Genomic DNA, 19741 nt, shown 5'->3' with positions numbered 1-19741 from the left:
TTTTTCCTCATTCTCTCTTCATGCAGCAGTTGGGTGTCAGATATTAATCGACAGTTAGATCCAATATATCTTATAGAGGGGCTCCCTTTCCCAGCATAAGTATTAGAGCTCACTCAAATAACTGATTCCAGTACAAACAAAATCTAACAAAATAACTGCCTTTTGCACAAATCCTGCATATAGAGAGACATGATGTCTGGTGATTTTAATAGTGAGCTCTAATACATCTTCTAGGTAAAAGAAGCCCCCCTATAAGATATATTGGATCATTCATCTGACACCCAACTGCTGCATGAAGACAGAATGAAGAGAAACAAATGCTGAGAGAGGAATAGTAAACATAAACTAGATTATTTCAGAAACAGTACAGAATTTTTAGATTGTATTCAGAAAGTTTCTTATTTCAGTATGCTGACACTAATATTATATTTTCATTTTTGCAATAGTTTCCTTTTAAATTATGAAAAAGGTTTCTCTGCATTTCTTCTAGTGGGGGGTCAGTGCAACAGTTAATGTGGCTCCTTTATCTGCCTTATCTTACAGCATGAGAATATGGATGACTCTGTTCTACAGTGCCTATTGTCTCTTCTCAGCTGCCTCAGCAGTCTCTTCCTCTTGCTTAAGGTTAATTTCATCTCTATGCCTCGTTTACCTGTTATCTCTTTCTAGCTGCTCTTATCTTTTCATCTCCTGCTTTCATATCCTCTATGTGCTCGTTTGGGTGCGTGACTTTACCCTGTTCCACATGCTTGGGTTGGCTCTGCAGGACTTTAGCAGAAACAATGGATTTGTGCTTTTCACTTTTTTCACTTCCTTGTTTATTTTATAATTTCAGTGATTTTAGAACATTTATCCCCATACCGCGGGGCTGGCCCTCCAGTGGGGCCCATAGCAGTGGGAGGGGCTCTCCAACTTTGATGGTCAGATAGGGTAAAATGTGAGGGTATCTGCATGTTTGCTCCCTTGGTTATCTGTAGGAGACTGACTGTTAATTAACAAGTTTTAATATATTTGTAAATTATTAAAGGAGAAGGAAAGCTATTGAGGCAGTTTATTGCCAATAGATTAGACACAATAGTGCAAGTTATAACACTATATTTATTCTGTGGAATGCTGTACCATACCTGAGTAAACAGCTCTAGAAACTGTTTGTTTAGGATAGCAGCTGCCATATTAGCTTGTTGTAACATCACTTCCTGCCTGATTCTCTCACTGCTCATAGCTCTAGGCTCAGATTACAGCAAGGAGGGGGGGAGAGGGAGAGAGGAGCAAACTGAGCATGCTCAAGCCCTAGCCCTGAAGGTTAAAGCTGAAAACTGGAAGTCTGATACAGAAGCCCATGAGTACACAATAGAAGGAAAGAAATGTGGTGTTCCTTTTGACAGAGGACTCAGAGCAGCATTACAGTATTCGGCAGAATCTTTCACAAAGGATTCATAGGTTTGGCCGAATCCTAAAGATGGATTTTCGACTTACCGGAAAATCTTTTTCTAGACGGCCTGGACTGTCAGTGCAGCAACCATGGGTTAAGTATCCACCTCCGGAGGCAGGACAGAAGAAAAAATTAGAATCTCGACTCCGCCCCCTTCATATAAGCTCGTGCTCCTCCTGATTCCCCTCAGTTTGGTCTGACAGCTCAGATAGGAGAAGAGAAAGGATAGCAGAGAAGAGCGAGAAGAGATTCATAATAACAACAGTATTAACTCGCCAACTGGCAACAATATTGAACTATAATGAAAGGGTGGGGCTTACTGCACTGACAGTCCAGGCCGTCTAGAAAAAGATTTTCCGGTAAGTCGAAAATCCATCTTTCTCTAGAACGGCCCTTCCTGTCAGTGCAGCAACCATGGGGACGTCCGAAAGCTGTCCCATCTTTTTTAGGGCCGGGTTCAATTTACTGTTTCCTCACAACTGCTTGAAGTACTTTTCGACCAAAAGCAGCAGGAGTTGAATGAAACACATGAAGTCTATAAAATTTTGCGAATGTAGACAAAGAAGCCCAAGTGGCTGCCTTACAGATTTGTTCTGGAGTGGCCAGATTATACAAGGCCCAGGATGCACTTAGTGCTCTGGTAGAATGAGCTCGGACTTTGAAGGGCCTAGGTTTGTGACTAAGGTCATAAGCACAATTGATCGTCTCAACCAGCCATCTAGCAACTGTGCGTTTAGAAGCAGGTGACCCTTTGTTCTGACCATACGTAACCAAAAAGGAATCTGATTTCCTATAATCCTTGGACCTGTCTAGGTAATAGCGAACTGCTCTCACTACATCTAGTTTATGAAGTGCCTTTTCCTTGGGATTAGCTGGCCTAGGGCAGAAAGAAGGAAGATTAATTTCTTCATTTATGTGGAAAGCAGAAACCACCTTGGGCTGGAAAACTGGAATAGTCCTGAAAACTGCCCTGTCCTGATGCAAAATAAGCCAGGGTTCCTTACAAGATAGGGCTGCCATGTCAGAGACTCGTTTTGCTGAGGTAATGGCTAAGAGAAACGTCATCTTCCAGGTAAGAAATTTAAGCGAGCAGGAAGCCAAAGGCTCAAACGGGGGACCCTGTAATACATTGAGGACAAGTGTAAGATCCCAGGGTGGTGTTGGGTCCCTGTATGGAGGCCTAACCTTACCCACTCCCTGCATGAACTGCAAGATATCTGGTTCCCCTGCCCACTGATGTTGTAGTAGAATAGAAAGGGCTGAGATCTGGCCTTTGAGGGTTGCTAAGGAGAGACCTAAATGGAACCCCCGAGTAAGGAATTCAACAATTGTTGGAACTGATGCTTGCTGCCACTGAAACTGCCTGGGTTCACACCAGTCTATGAAAGCTTTCCAAGTTCTATGATAGACTCTAGATGTGGACCGTTTTCGGGCTTTCAACAGAATGTCAGTGGCTTCTTCCGAAAACCCTTTGGAACGCCACAATTCGGTTTCAACAGCCAAGCCGTCAAATGCAACCGCTGCAGGTTGTCGTGTTTTATTGGTCCTTGAGTGAGCAATTCTGGTGTGAGAGGCAGCCGCCATGGTGGAGCTGCTGACATGTTGATGAGTTCGGAGTACCAAGGTCTCCGCGGCCAATCCGGGGCAATGAGAATGGTTTCCGTCCGTTCTTGCCGTATCTTGCGTATCACTCTTGGAAGAAGTGCTAGTGGAGGGAAGGCATAGACTCTCTTGAAAATCCACGGTATCACTAATGCGTCTACGTAAGCCGCCTTCGGGTCCTGTGACCTGGCGCAGTAGGTAGGAACTTTGAAATTGTGTCTGGACGCAAACATGTCTATGTCTGGTCTTCCCCATCTGGTTACTAACTGCGTGAAGACGTCCAAGCGGAGAGACCACTCTCCTTGGTCTATCCGCTGGCGGCTGAGGTAATCCGCCTCCCAGTTCAGGACGCCCGGAATGAAGACTGCGGAGATGGCTGGGACATGAAGTTCTGCCCAGGTGAGTATGTGGGCTACCTCCCTCATCGCTCTGTTGCTGCGGGTTCCTCCCTGCTTGTTGAGGTAGGCAACCGCGGTGGCATTGTCGGACTGAATGCGTAGTGGTATGTTTTGTAAGTCTCGAGACCAATGAGCTATGGCATTCCGTATTGCTCTGATTTCTAACACATTTATAGGGAGTTTTGATTCTGCCTGTGACCATGTCCCTTGGCAAGTTCGAGGTGGCCAAGTTGCCCCCCAGCCGGTGAGGCTGGCGTCCGTGGTCAGTACGGTCCACTGGGGTAAGGCCCATGTCTTGCCTTGAGAAAGATTTTGTGGTGTTGTCCACCAAGTCAGTGAACGTTTGACTTGCATGGTAAGTGGAATTTGTTGCGACAAGTTGGAGTGGTTCTTGTTCCAAAGATGTAGAAAGTGATTCTGAAAGTCTCTCATGTGGAATCTGCCGAAAGGCAGTGCTTCCAACGCTGCTACCATGTAGCCTAATAACTGGAGGCAGCGGTCCGCTGAAATGGTGGTCTGAGTGCAGACTTGTTGAGCAGTGTGTACGATTGTTTGAATCTTCTCCAAGGGCAGAGACGTAGTCTGACGGGAGGAGTCGAACAACATTCCTAAGAATTGAATTTGTTGTGTGGGCGTGAGGTGACTCTTTCTGTAATTTATAATCCAACCGTGTTGTTGGAGTATTGTGACACAAATTTGGGTGTCGTTGTGACTCTGGTCGTTAGGACGGAGCTCTGATTAGGAGGTCGTCCAGATAAGGTGTGACTGAGATTCCTAGACGCCTGAGGTGTGCAATCAATGGGCTGAGTACCTTCGTGAACACTCGGGGTGCCGTGGAAAGGCCGAATGGAAGTGCCTTGAATTGGTAATGTTCTCCGAGCACTGTAAACCGTAGATATTGTTGGGATGCCCTCCTGATGGGTACATGCAAGTAGGCATCCTGAAGGTCTACCTTGGTCATGAAACAATTGTGGGTCATTGACATTACCACCGACCGGATGGACTCCATGCGGAATCTCTGTTTGGACACCTGCTTGTTTAAGGTTTTTAGGTTTAATACTGGTCTGAAGGTACCCTCCTTCTTTAAGACCAAAAAGAGATTCGAGTAGAAACCTCTGTAACGTTCTTCGGCAGGTACTGGTACAATGACATTGTTGTGTTTCAGTTCGTTTACTATTGTCGTCAGGGCGAGTCTTTTGGATGAGTTTTTTGGTGTAGATGAGCGTTTGAAAGTGCGAGGAGGTAGGCTGTCGAATGGGATTCGGTACCCTTCTGCTATGATTGTGAGCACCCAGTTGTCCTGTATGTGGTCTCGCCATACTGGAAAAATTGCTGAAGACGACCTCCTACCCCCGCTTGCCCAAGCTGGAGTCAGGCTGAATTGGGCTTTGATGGAACGGGTTTCCTGCTCTGTCTCTGTTGGTTGGGCCAGGTTTGTCTGCCTTTTCTCGTCTCGCCGCTCGATTGTGCAGGACGAAAGGTGGAATTACGAAAGGAACGAAATGGTCGGCCCTGGGAGCTCCAGGGTCTATTAAAAGATCTAGTGGGCTGGTCTGATCTGGGTTTCTTGCCTGAAGGCAAAAATGTGCTCTTACCACCTGTAACTTCAGTAATGATCTGCTTGAGGTCTGGACCGAAGAGTGTGTCCCCAGTAAATCTCAGGTTCATTAACTTGGTCTTGGATGCTGTATCTCCAGACCAATGACGTAACCAAAGTGCTCGTCTAGCAACTACTGTATCGACACTGGTTTTGGCTGCCAACCTAACTGTGTCCATGGCTGCATCTGCCAAGAAGGCGAACGCTGAGCTAAGACGTTGTAGTTCTTCATGTAAGACCTCTAGTGAAGGAGGATTCTTTTGCAATTCCTGGCACCAAAATCTGGCAGTGCGAGCCAATCCCGCCGATGCAACAGCAGGTCTTAGAATCGAGGTGGCATGAGTATACCCTCTCCTCAAGGACCCTTCCATCTTTTTATCCATCGGCTCCTTGAAAGCCGCTTCCTCTGTTGGTAGAGTTGTGTTCTTGGATAAGCGAGCTACCGCTGAGTCAACTTTAGGGGCCTTGTCCCACACTTTACGTTGTTCCTCTGGAACGGGGTAAGTGTTTTGGAACCTTTGAGTTTGAGTGAGGCGGTGGTCTGGTTTTGACCACTCAGTTTCTATCACTTGAGATATTGAACGAAAAACCGGAAAGGTTCTACACTTTTTGGGTTGAATCCCTAATACCCTGTCAGCTTTTGATGTGGCTGTTGTCTCATCCTTAATCTCTAATGTAGCTAGCATTTCGCGAAGTAAACGCTTTGCGGTTTCTGGGCCTGCAATGGAGCGGTAATGACGTTGTGTGTCTGAGTCATCTGAAGAATCTTCTGTATCAGAAACTTCGCCTGGCTCAACATCACTATTTAGATCACTAGTTGACTTAGAATCCGAAGAATCCGAATCTGGGATAGTATGTGCCCGTCGTTTTTTACTAGGCTTAGTTGGAGGGGCAATGGAAGATTGAATGGTTGATTTAATCCAATCAAACAATTCCTCTAGTTGAGGAGGTTTTGAGGTAGAAGGATCCTGAGCATCTAATTGAGGTGAATTAGCCTCAGGTTGTTGCAATGGAATAGGTTGTGGTGATAAAGTTGGTGGAAGATCTGCGGGTTCTGCACAGTCTAGGCAGACACCTTGTTCCCCTTTACGTAATGAATGTTTACAGAATCTGCATTTCTTTGTGTTTTGTGATCTTTTATCTGCCCTTTTTGTCTTGGGCGTAGCTGAGGACATGTCTTTCCTAAGCTCTTCCAGACCCAAATCAGCATCCATGGTGTATCGTCTGGAATAAAACATACAGATATGTCTTAGAACTAAAGGTCCCTTCAGGGAAAACCTAGCCGTGAATACATAGCTCACACTGCCTATAGGCATGTAAGTGCTAATTCAAGTGCATTAAAAGTATGTAGGGAAAATCATGTTGCGCAGTGTGTAGACAATATGCTGTGATCTACTTGGTATGCGTTGAAAACTGTCATAAGTAAGTCGCTGAGTTAATAAGCGCATGTAGCGGTTCATTGCTACTGAACTTGTACCTGTCTGGTGGCAAGGCTCAGCTTGTAGTGCTTCTGTGAGCTCCGGCGCGTGTGGATTGAAATCCAAGATGGCGCCCAGTAAGCACGTTCCCTGCGTGTACGCGTATACGCGCGCGCCTCGTTGTGGCGCGAAAAAACTCACGCGCGCGTCCTTAACAGGAACTGCGCGTAATAGAGAATGCGGTGCCCCATAAGCCCGTGGCGTTGTTGCCGCGGCTGTAGGGAAAACCTAAAAGTGCGCCAAGCAGCAGTACCTTCCTTGAAGGATGGTTGTGCTGTAGTAATCCCCTTTTTGTAACCATTCGCCAGTCCTGAGGAGTGGAGGTAGGTTAGGGATTAGTCACATAAAGGTGAGATAAGAGCTAGGATGCCTCCTGCTCTGGTAAATTTCCGTCTTCAGAATGGAAAGAAAAAAACCGGTAAAAATAAATAATAAAATATAACACAGAGTGTGCTGTCCAAACCTCCTAGTAGGACAGAAGAAAAAAACTGAGGGGAATCAGGAGGAGCACGAGCTTATATGAAGGGGGCGGAGTCGAGATTCTAATTTTTTCTTCTGTCCTGCCTCCGGAGGTGGATACTTAACCCATGGTTGCTGCACTGACAGGAAGGGCCGTTCTAGAGAAATAGTGGATTCAGTGCATCCCTAATTGGAAGAGGCCTTGCGTATGTGTGTGTGATATATCCAGTGGGGAAAATAAGTATTGAACACGTCGTTTTTTTAAAAATTTATTTCTAATGGGGCTATTGACATGAAAATTACACCCGATGAATGTAATAAACCACACGTACAAAGAACTCAAAAGAGTTAAGTCCATAAATTAAGTAATGTGTAGTAAAGTCGAATGACCGGGTATAAGTATTGAACACATAAACAAAAAGAGGTGCAAAAAGGCCTGGAAAGCCAATAAACCTGCTGAAATCTGTCAGTATTTAGAAAGCAATCCTGTCCTCTATCAGTGCAAATTAATATTCACTGGTTTTGTCCTAATTGATGGTCTATAAAAAGGCTTCTCATTATCAAGTTATCACACAAGAAGCATCTCATGATGGGTAAAGAGCAAAAGCAAAGAGCTCTCTCGAGACTTTCACATCCTTATTGTTGCACAACATTCTGATGGCATTGGTTACAGACGTATTTCTAAGCTTCTGAATGTTCCAGTTGGGGAAGTAATTCAGAAGTGGAAAGAACATTATTTCTCAATAAACCAGCCACAACCAGGTGCTCCTCACAAGATTTCTGATAAAGCAGTCAAAAGAATAATCAGAAGAGTTGTTCAAGAGCCAAGGATCACTCGTGGAGTGCTTCAGAAAGATCTTGAATTAGCAAGTACAGTTGTTTGAAAGAAAACAATAATTATTGTACTGGCTAGAGAACTGGCTAAAAGATAGACTACAAAGAGTGGTGGTAAATGGAACATTTTCTAATTGGACCAGTGTTGTTAGTGGAGTACCGCAGGGCTCTGTACTAGGTCCCTTGCTTTTCAACTTGTTTATTAATGACCTGGAGGTGGCCATTGAAAGTACTGTTTCTATTTTTGCAGATGAGACTAAATTGTGCAGAACTATAGGTTCCATGCAGGATGCTGCCACTTTGCACAGTGATTTGTCTAAACTGGGAAACTGGGCAGCAAACTGGAAAATGAGGTTCAATGTTGATAAATGCAGGTTATGCACTAAATGGCAGTGTGTTGGGAGTTTCCTTAAATGAGAAGGATCTAGGGGTCTTTGTAGATAACAAGTTGTCTAATTCTGGGCAGTGTCATTCTGTGGCTACTAAAGCAAATAGAGTTCTGTCTTGTATAAAAAAGGGCATTAACTCAAGAGATGAAAAAATAATTATGTCTCTTTATAGGTCCCTGGTGAGGCTTTATCTGGAGTATGGGGGCAGTTTTGGACTCCAGTCCTTAAGAGGGATATAAATGAGCTGGAGAGAGTGCAGAGACTAAGTGCAACTAAACTGGTTAGAGGGTGGGAAGACTTAAATTATGAGGGTAGACTGTCAAGGTTGGGATTGTTTTCTCTGGAAAAAAGGCGCTTGCGAGGGGACATGATTACACTGTACAAGTACATTAGAGGACTTTATAGACAAATAGCAGGGGACCTTTTTACCCATAAAGTGGATCACCGTACCAGAGGCCTCCCCTTTAGACTAGAAGAAAAGAACTTTCATTTGAAGCAACGTAGGGGGTTCTTCACAGTGAGGACAGTGAGGTTGGGGAATGCACTGCCGGGTGATGTTGTGATGCTGATTTCGTTAATGACTATAAGAGGGACTTGGATGATTTTTTGGACAGACATTACGGTATATCAAAGGCTATTGTGATACTAAGCTCTATAGTTAGTATAGGTATGGGTATATAGAATTTAATTAAAAGTAGGAAGGGGTATGTGTAAGGATGCTGGGTTTTCATTTGGAGGGGTTCAACTTGATGGACTTTGTCTTTTTTCAACCCAATTTAACTATGTAACTAACTATGTAACCAACATGGCCTCTATACACGCTCAGCGGGCAAGACTGCTGAAGAAAAAGCGTGTTGAAGCATGTTGTAATAACTTACCCCGGTAGGGGTGGTGGAGTTCCGCGGGGACGCCCGCAGGGATCTTCTGCGCCTAGGGCGCGCGCCGCTTCCGTCCACGTCTTAAAGTGTATGAAAACGTATGACGTCAGCGCGCAATGGCGCGAATTTTAAATGTATTTAAAGGGACAGTTTGTAATTGTATATTGCCCGTGATAGGATTGATATCCTGGTGCTTCCTAGCCTTGTGCTTTCTGTTCCTGAGCCTAGACCTTGTTTTTTAATCTGTGTTTGACCCTGCCTGTATATTGACTACTCTGAATTCTGAATATTGACCCAGCCTGAACTTTGACCACTCTTTGCCTGATCCCTTCTGCCTGTTTGATACCCGGTTTTGACCCTTGCCTGCCTGACGATTCTGTTATCTGCCTGCCTCGACCCAGCCTGTCTGACCATCCGCTTGCCTTGACCTTTGTACCGTGACCTTCGGCCTAAAGACTCTGCTAAACAGCCGTGCCCCTTCGCCAGCCAGAACATCTCGCCTTGCAACCCTCGTTAAGTCCAGGTGGCACCCAAGTAAGCTGAGGGCTCCTCCCGAAGCCCAACAGTGGTCACACTACTGGTGAAGTCGAGCCGAGACCAGGGTGCTTGGCACTTGTTCTGGTATTGGGTGCCGGCCGTGACACATGTTTATAGTTTGCTGCACAACATTTGGACAAGCCAATGAAATCCTGGGAGAATAAGTCTGATCAGATGAGACCAAAATTTAACTCTTTGGATGTCTTTGCACATACCATGTTTGGAGGCGAAATGGCTCTGCACATCACCCAAAAACTCTATACCCAACAGTGAAGTTTGGAGGTGGGAACATCATGGTGTTGGGCTGTTTTTCAGCATATGGTACAGTCATAATATATAGTTGAAGAAATGATGACTGGAGAAATGTACCTTCTTCTTCTTGATAAGAAGACCATCTTCATACATGAACAAGATGCAGATTCAGCCTTTATCTAGACCATTCTCACTGCTTCCGTCCAATGAAGCTATGTATTCAGCAGTAAGAATTGGTCAAACACAGGTAATTGCTGCAAATTTAGGGTGCTTTTATTGACACACTACATGTTTCAAGCAGAAGCTCTTTTTAAAGTAACTTGAAAAGGGGCTTCTGCTCGAAACATGTTGTGTGTTAATGAAAGCACCCTAAATTTGCAGAAGTTACCTGCGTTTGACCAATTTTTACTACTACTTTAAAAGGTTAGTGTTCACACCCTGCGCAAGGGAAAATTAAATAGATGCGCAACACATACAGGTTTCCAAACCTAAAAGAAATGAGTACAGATAAAGGGAATTGTATGCACTTCCTGTAAAAAAAGTTTCACCAGACCCTTGCGTCCCTCCTTCTTTTCAAAGATTTCTCTTCTCTCTCAAAACCGAGATAAGCCTCTCTGCCACACACAACGAACACAGTCCTCACACTCCAAATGAAGCAGCACGGCGTCGACCCACCTTAGGAAAAAACAGGCAAGAGAGAGAAGACCAAGGTTGCACACTATCTGAATGCAAATGCTAAAGCTCCGCTTGGTTATTACTTACAGGATCCGCTCGACATCACTTGTATATCAGTTGTAGTGCGGCTTACAATCTTTCCGGCTGCCTCTCGTTCCACCAACTCCCACACGCTGGTCTGCCACAGCTGCAAGAGTTCACTCGATGCAGGTAATGAATCCTCAGCATCGTGGATGATGGGGAAATTGTTTCAGGCAAGACAGGGAGGAGGCTTGGTGATAAGGTTCAAAATATATTGCATTAATTGATTTACACTCATAGGACAAGCTCCTGGCCTAATTCGTTTCGTGAACTTTCACTTCATCAGAGGCTGAATTCCATCTCGCTCAGGTGTTCCAAATATACCCCTCCTCATTCCCTTGCCATATTTTATTGGCTAACACATTAGAGGAGTTCACCAGATAAATGAATTAATTAATACATTTCAGGAGTTCATTATATACATATAAATTATCTAAAATATACATTGATAGGATTAATCACATCAGTGAATAGATGAATAAATTCAAAAAAATATATCTGTACTTACTACTACTTTGGCTGAATTCTTGATAAGAATCTGCTGTCATTACTGAAGATGAAACAAGGGTGGACATTTCAACAAAACAATGGTCCCAAACACACAGCCAAGGAAACTCTCAGTTGTTTTCAGAGAGAAAATAAAGCCGCTAGAATGGCCAAGTCAATCACCCGACTTGAATCCAATTAAAAATATATGGAAAGAACTGAACATCAGAATTCATAGAAGAGGCCCCTGGAACCTTCAAGATTTGCAGACAGTTTTTGTGGAAGTATGAGCCAAAATCACCCCTGAGCAATGCATGAGACTAGTTTCTCCATACAGGAGGCGTCTTGAATCTGTCATTATCAACAAAGGCTTTTCTACTAAGTATTAAATATTATTTGTTATGAGTTCTTTGTACAGTCATATGAAAAAGTTTGCGAACCCCTCTCAGCCAGCATAATAACTTACTCCATTTTCAACAAAAAAGATAAGATAAAGTGGTTTGTCTTTCATTTTCCAGGAACATCTGAGTACTGGGGTGTTTTCTGAACAAAGATTTTTAGTGAAGCAGTATTCAGTTATATGAAATTAAATCAAATATGAAAAACTGGCTGTGCAAAAATGTGGGTACCCTTGTAAATTTGAATGCATGTAATTGCTCAATACTGATTACTGGCAAAATCAAATTGTTTGGATTGGCTTGTTAAGCCTTGAACGTCATGAGAAAAGGTATTTAAGGTGGCCAATTGCAAGTTGTGCTTCTGTTTGACTCTCCTCTGAAGAGTGACAGCATGGGATCCTCAAAACAACTCTCAAATGATCTGAAAACAACAATTGTTCAGTATCATGGTTTAGGGGAAGGCTACAAAAAGCTATCTCAGAGGTTTAGGGTTGGGGTACACGGGAAGATTCGGGGAGATTTAGTCGCCCAGCAACTAATCGCCTGTTCTTTGGGGCTACTAATCTCCCCGAACTGCTTCCGCCTGCTAGAATGAAAAATCACCTGCGGCATGGCACTCAAGGCGCTTTGTTTTCCGAAGTTTCCTCGTGAGGCAACTTCGGGCGACTTCGGAAAACGAAGCGCCGCAAGTATGAAAAAAAAAAAACCTATCTCCAATATACTTTAATTATATGAAACCTGACTGTAGGTAGTGAAATTCTCCCTTTATTTACTGCTGTGGATTGGAATTGTCAGACGGTCCCTAACTGCTCTGCAGGGAAACAATCATACTTATGAACAGCAGGGGGAGCCCCAGCCTTACTTCCCAGCCATGTAGAACTCAAGCAGCTTTGTTTGTTTCCCTGTAGAGCAGTCGGCGACTGTGTCGAGATTGGTATTGGATTTTATTTTTGCCTTTACTGTTTCCAACTCCAGCTGCAGGGACAAAGATCATGGAGCCAGATTGAAACAGATTAATTTGGATTCTATTTGGAGGATTATTTTGCTGCAGCCAATGGTTCTGCAGAGTTGGAGAAAGTTTGTATTAAACAATACAAAAACTATAAAATCCACATTAGATTACATGACAACACAGGACCCAGTGCAGTCTGTATATTCTGATTATTAATCAGTCTTGTGTATCGACTTGGATCCTGGATCTCTGAGCTGCCAGACTGAAACACTGAAACTGAAACTTTAGATTTTTTGGGAGAACGGTAAAAAATAAAAGATGAAAAGCAATTGAAAAAAACGTTGTTTATTGTGAATAATTTGAAAGTAACTCCACTGATAAAAAGTGTTGGAAAGGTGAACAACAATAATCAGTGCCTGATTCAGCAGATTTCAAAGCTGGTGAAAAGAAAATTCCAGAATATTCAGCAGTGACTGGAGAAAACACTATACTATATTGTGGCCCCAAAACATTGCAATACAGTGTCACGTTTTACAGCATTTTGTATTCTTGTCAGACTTTTCAAACCCATTGTTTTTGTACTGCATATTTTCTACAGTACGAGGAATGCCTACAGTTCCCTTGTTTCTCCATATGGTGCCTCCATCTTTGTTGGGCTTCAGATCTTCACACGTCCATGCATGTGCCAATGATACCATAGCTCTTCGTTGTATTACACCTCCTGCTCCCCTCCTGTCTCACTCCGTATTCACTATGTGCTTTCTGCTGTCTCTTGACCAGGATCTGAGAGAAAGCTACAGTAAGCAACAGGCTGCCTTACATCAGTTGCAGAAGATCAAGCAAGAAAAACTGAGGGAAATAGAGCAGAAACGAGCCGAGCAGGCCCAAAAGAAGCAGGAGGAAGAGGAGGCTGCAAGGTAATAAATCAGCTTTGCTGCAGAACAAGCCATATCTTTTATAAAATTGTTATCCTGCAATAAATCTGGGGTGTTTCATAAATGGGCCTTGCAAGGTCTTCTTGAGGGCTTCACTATGTAATCATAGTCCTAACTTTGGGCTGCACTTAAATAGGGATGCACGGAATCCACTATTTTGGATTCTGCCCAACCTATGAATCCTTTGGAAAAGGTTCGGCCGAATCTGAACCCTAATTTGCATATGCAAATGAGTGAAGGCCAGGGTCTTGTGCGTCAACATTTTTTTTTGCTTCCTTGTTTTGTGACGAAAGGTCACATTATTTTAAGGATTTGGTTCAGCCAGGCACAAGGATTCGGCCCGAATTCGAATCCTGCTGAAAACGGCCGAATACAGAACCTAATCATGGATTCGGTGCAGCCCTACAATTAAAGGATAAGTAAACCTTTAAAATAAGCGATTGCAAAACTGATAAGGGTGCTATTCTAAGAGCTTTTGTAATTTAAATTCATTAATTATTTTCTTTTAATTCCAAGATATTAAGGGATACATGTACTGTTAAAGTTAATGAATTTTGTTACAACAGCGCCACCTGCTGGTCATTTCCCCACCAGTCTGACCAGCAAGTAGTCAAGGAAGTTGTCAGGAGAAAGAAAGAGGCTAATGTTCTTCTGCTTAGGATTAAAATCAGAAACCTTTCTCACATCTTTCCTAAGCGGAAGAACATCAGCCTCTTTCTTTCTCCTGACAACTTCCTTGACTACTTGGTGGTCAGACTGGTGGGAAACTGACCAGCAGGTGGTGCTGTTGTAACAAAATTCATTAATTTTAACAGTACATATATCTCTTAATATCTCGGAATCAAAAGAAAATAATGAATTTAAATTACAAAAGTTCTTAGAATACCCCCCCTCGTCAGTTTTACTTTCACTTATTTTAAAGGTTTACTTATCCTTTAAAAGGGAACTATCGCAAACATGAATATTTAATATTAGCTTCATCATACTGAAATAAGAAACTTTCTAAATACAATCAATTAAATATTCTGTACTGTTTCTGAAATAATTAAGTTTATCTTCACTATTCCTCTCTCAGCATCTGTTTCTCTTCATCCTGTCTTCATTCAGGAGTTGGGTGTCAGATGAATGAACCAATATATCTTATAGGGGGGCTCCTTTTGCCTAGAAGACGTATTAGAGCTAACTCTATTAAAATCACCAGACATCATGTCTCTCTGCATCCAGGATTTGTTAGATTTTGTTTCTACTGAAATGTTATTTGAGTGAGCTCTAATACATCTGTTAGGGAAGGGAGCCCCCCTAAAAGATATATTGGATAATTCACCTGACACCCAACTGCTGCATGAAGACAGAATGAAGAGAAACAGATGCTGAGAGAGGAATAGTGAATGTAAAAGTTCCTTACTTCAGTTTGAGGAAATTTTCATTTTCGCGATAAGAAAACCTTAAAAATAAGTGAATGTTAAATGAATGAGGGCGCTTTTCTAAGCACTTTTGCAATTTACGTTCATAATTTTTTTTTAATTCCAAGATATTAAGGGATACATGTACTGTTATTATGAATGAATTTTGTTACAACAGCACCGTACTCAAAGAAGTTGTCAGGAGAAAGAAAGAGGCTGCTCTGATGTTCTTCTGCTTAGGAAAATAATTAGAAACCTTTCTCAAGTCTTTCCTAAGCAGAAGAACATCAGAGCAGCCTCTTCCTTTCTCCTGACAACTTCCTTGACTACTTGGTGGTCAGACTGGTGAGAGACTGACCAGCAGGTGGCGCTGTTGTAACAATTAATTCATATTAACAGTACATGTATCCTTTAATATCTTGGAAATAAAAATAAATAAACAATGAATGTACATTGCAAAAGATCTAGAATAGCCCTCTCATCAATTTTATATTCACTTATCTTTAAGCTGCTGTTTCCCCTGCTCTTGCTGCCATAAAGTTCTGTTGCCTTTACCTGTTTAAAGATTTTGTGATTCCTTGTCTCCATTTATTGGTTATTACCAGTTTTATCTAAATCGTGTGCAGTATTGCAATTCTTAGACCAATAGTGTCCATGTCTCGCATCAGTTCACTTTATTCCTGTTGCTTCCACCCTTCTCTAACCCCCTCAGGAGAGCCAAGCAAGAGAGAGAAAACCTCTGGCTGGAAAATCTTAAGAAAGAAGAAGACGAGAAGCAAAAGCGCTTAGAAGATGAGAGAAGGAAAGAGCAGAAGCTTCTGGAAAAGCATAGAGCAGAGGAGGAAGCAGCAACACGGCAGAGGGAAGCCCAGCAAAGGCTCGCAGAGGAGAAGAGAAAACAGGAAGAGAGGGAAGAGGAACAGAGGAAGAAGCAGCAGGAAGAGGAAAAACACAGGCAGGCCCAGCTGAAGAAGGACCTGGAGGAGAAAAGCAAAGCGGAGGAAGAGGAGAAGAGACGCAAGGAAAGCTCTAGCCGCAAAGGTTCTGAGAAGAGATTTTCCAAGCTCAGCCTGGATGGGAAGTTTACTGACAAGCTGAAGAATATTGGAGGCAGGAACATCAGCTCTGAGAGAGGGAAAGAAGGTAAAATAATGTGGTCTGTAGAATCTTATGAGCGTCTTGGGGGTGGGGGGGAGAGAGTGGTAAAAGTGTCCAGCAAAGCACTGAAGCAATGGAAAGCTTAAAGGAGAAGGAAACCCTTTAGAAAAAAAACCCTGTACCCCCACCTCACGTAGACCCTCCTCCCCCCAGGCCAACTGCCCCCCGGGGAAATGCCCCATACTTTATACTTTATACTTACCCCTCGTCACAGATTCTGGCAGCGGACTTCACTGCATCCATCTTCCAGGTCCTCGGTAAGCTGACTGGGAGATCGTCAATCTCCATTAATTTTGGCGCATGCGCAGTTGTTTAGAAAACCGACAAATTGCTCCCACTGCGCCGACATATCGATTTCCCAGTCAGCTTACCGAGGACCCAGAAGATGGATGCCGTGAAGTCTGATGCCAGAATCTGTGACAAGGGAAAGTATAAAGTATGGGGCATTTCCCAGGGGGGGGGGGCAGTTAGCCTGGAGAGAGAGGGTACGGGTTCTTTTTCTACGGGGTTTACTTCTCCTGATGGAGAAGGGGAGGGAGACGGGGAGGCGGACGAAGAGGGGAGAGAGATGCGGAGAGGGGTTGATGAGCAGAGACGGCCTAGGGGTGCCCTGTTTGTAATTCCAGGCCTGTATAATTCTCTGACTATCACAGGCAAAAAAAATGTTCATCCACACCTTAACATATTTAATTTTTACATTGGGTTTTCGGGATTATGTCAGAGAGCAAATGCCCCTAGATCTCATCCTAATTAGTTTTCAGTCTGGGAAAAGAGAGAATTGGTTACCGTATATACTCCAGTATAAGCCGAGTTTTTCAGCATCCAAAATGTGCTGAAAAAGTCTACCTCGGCTTATACTCGAGTCAGTGGGCAGTAGCTGAGATTGCCGTCACTTTTAATCATTCCTATACCAACAGTTCGCTTGGGGAGAGACTGCAATATCACACAGCGCCCTCTGTTGGTTATATGAAGGATTACCAGTGATGGCAATATCACACAGCGCCCTCTGTTGGTTATACAAAAGATTAACAGTGATGGCAATATCACACAGCACCCTCTGCACATGGTAGTGGGACAGTGGGACAATGCACACAGTAATCCGTTTGGCAATTCTCTGTCACCATCAACTTTGCAAGGAAGTCCGGTTGATCGCTGGGGGGGTCGCTTTGGCGCTGTTGGGAGACAGGGCTGTAGTTGTGTCTAGGCTTATACTCGAGTCTATACGTTTTCCCAGTTTTCATAGGTAAAATTAGGTACCTCGGCTTATACTCGGGTCGGCTTATACTCGAGTATATACCTTTAATTTATTATCATGTCTTAGTATCTAAATAGGGTAGAGCATGTCTGTATTTATACTTAAACTATTGGCTTTCTGTATTAGTATTTATTCTTCATTCTATGCTCTTCAGCCAGCACCACCAGCATCTCTGATAACAGAAAGTCATCTACAGCTGCATTTGTCAACTACACAGCCTTGTACCCTTTCGAGGCTCGAAACGCAGATGAGCTGAGCTTCAATGCTGGGGATATTCTCCAGGTATGTCTATAAGTATATTCTATGGGCTATAATCAAAGTTATAAGGCTTAGGTGTATATTTTTCATTGTGCTTGATGCTGGTTTTGAGAATTGGGAGCCATACTGTATTGCAATATATACAGTATCCAGTAGAATGAATTCAAAGGCAACTGGACATTTAGGGGGGAATTCACAAAAGTGGTGATACTGAGACAAAATAAAAGTGGAGATAAAAATGTTGGATTTCCCATTAAATTCACAAACCTCTATCTACACTTTTGAGAATTTGTCTTTTAAAGGGACAGTTTTCAGATTTGACATTTTTTTCTGAATTTGTCTTTAGCTCTTACTACACCTGTCAGTCATCAAATTGGAATTTTTGGGGCAGGAGGTTTATTTTAACTAGGAAAATGTTACATCATTTTTTTCAGGATAACCTGGTCTTTCTAAATCTGCCTACATTTAGTTTGTGTAATTCCACTTCTGTAACAAGGTATAAGTGTCTAACTACAAGAAATGCTATTTTGCATAATATAGGGATTTGTATCTGAAATATGTTTTAATATCTGAGGTCAAGTGTCTAATTGCTGCTAAAACTAAAAAAAAATAGCTGGGAGGCTTTACTTTTCCTTTAGATATGTTCACTCAAATTGCTAATATTGCCTCATTCATTGAGCTAAAACTAATAAAATAATGTTAGAGTTAAAAACTTTTTACATATCAAATTGTATAAAATAGACTTTTATTTGTTTAACCTGTGTTTTACTTGTTTTGTTAATGAGGCTTTTACACCTATAGGGTTAGTAGGGATGCACCGAATCCAGGATTCGGTTCGGGTTTTGGCAGGATTCGGCCTTTTTCAGCAGGATTCAAAATGACGAATCCTTCTGCCCGTCCAAATCCGAATCCTAATTTGCATATGCAAATTAAGGGACGAGAGGGAAATTGCGTGACTTTTTGTCGCAAAACAAGGAAGTAAAAAACGTTTTCCCCTTCACATCCCTAATTTGCATATGCAAATTTGGTTCGGTATTCGACTATAAATTGCTAATCCCTATTAATATGATAATTCCCCAATGGGGCTCCTACAAGAGGTGTGAAATGAAGATTGGCTGATCCAAAGCAGAGCAAGTTATTTTAGAATTGATCTGACACATGAGGAAGAGTTATACTGAGCTTTACTCCATTTTTAAAATGTCGGGAGAAAATTTGGTTTTTTGCTCCATTTTTATGTAGTTTGATTCATAAAAGTGTCTGTAAACTGTCTTTCTTTCCCTAAAATATGAAAAGTGGTGGTTGAGTTGGAATTTAGGCTGATTTCTGTTTGTGAATATGGAGAAAGTATTTTACATCACTTTTACTCCAAAAGTGGATTCTTTGGATAGGGGGTTATTTGCTAAACTCCAAATGCAAAAATCCCGAAAAAAAAAATTTTTATATATAAAATCGGACTTTTAAAAAATCAGGAATTTTTGGGAATTTATCAAACCCAGACCAGGCAAAAGTCCGAATTAGAAAATCCGGCATCTCAGACCTGTCAAGGTTAAATATAAGTCAATGAGAGAAGTCTCCATGGTTTTTTGATGTGTGCTTGGTTTTATGCAATCACCGAAAAAAAATGCATATGAAATCGGAGTTTTTGGTGAGAAATACCAAAAAAAAATCGTAAAAACCTTATTTTTGTTTTCCCAGCAAAAGCAAATTTTTGGGAAAATGTAATAATAAAAAAGCGTAAAAAAAACCAGAGCGGATTTGATCGGAGTTTGTAGCAGAAAATGTTGAGATAAAATCGGACTTTGATAAATAACCCCCTAAATGTCTTGTTGTCTTTGAATTCATTCTACTAGATACTGTATGACCTGGATACATGAGAATCGAATCTTCATAGACGTATTGCAATATACTATTCTGTTTTAAAAGGTGAACTACACTTGGCATTTTGAGGAAAAAAATACCCGTTATTGTATTGTAATTATTGTATTTGACCAGCCATTTCCATGTATACATTTTTCTCTCCGTAATGGAGTCTATGGTTCCATGCATCATGTCCCTTTATGGTACCAGTTCTTCTGTAGCCTTCTAAGCTTTTTGGAGTATTCATAGATATTCATATGAATATGGAACGGTTAAAGGAGAACTAAACCCTAAAAATGAATGTGGCTAAAAATGGCATATTTTATATAGTGAACTTATTGCACGAGGCTAAAGTTTGAGCTTGTCAATAGCAGCAATGATCCAGGACTTCAAACTTGTCACAGGGGGTCACCATCTTGGAAAGTGT

General features: G+C 42.3%; 1 protein-coding gene across 3 annotated transcripts in view; it reads left to right on the top strand.

The window, feature by feature from the left end:
• LOC108718268 (intersectin-2) overlaps positions 1-19741 on the top strand; it is a 94527-nt gene that overhangs the window by 57283 nt on the left and 17503 nt on the right. For 2 of the 3 annotated variants that reach the window (XM_041565075.1, XM_041565076.1), the window contains exons 17-20: positions 544-624; positions 13229-13365; positions 15499-15929; positions 17354-17481. In XM_041565075.1, the coding sequence (XP_041421009.1) occupies positions 544-624; positions 13229-13365; positions 15499-15929; positions 17354-17481 (777 nt within the window). The remainder of the gene's footprint in view (positions 1-543; positions 625-13228; positions 13366-15498; positions 15930-17353; positions 17482-19741) is intronic. The other variant, XM_018265982.2, reaches the window with a different exon arrangement.

Source organism: Xenopus laevis, chromosome 5S (assembly GCF_017654675.1).
Source record: "Xenopus laevis strain J_2021 chromosome 5S, Xenopus_laevis_v10.1, whole genome shotgun sequence".
In the NCBI taxonomy this organism is placed as follows: domain Eukaryota; kingdom Metazoa; phylum Chordata; class Amphibia; order Anura; family Pipidae; genus Xenopus; species Xenopus laevis.
This window is presented reverse-complemented; position numbering and strand designations above follow the sequence as displayed.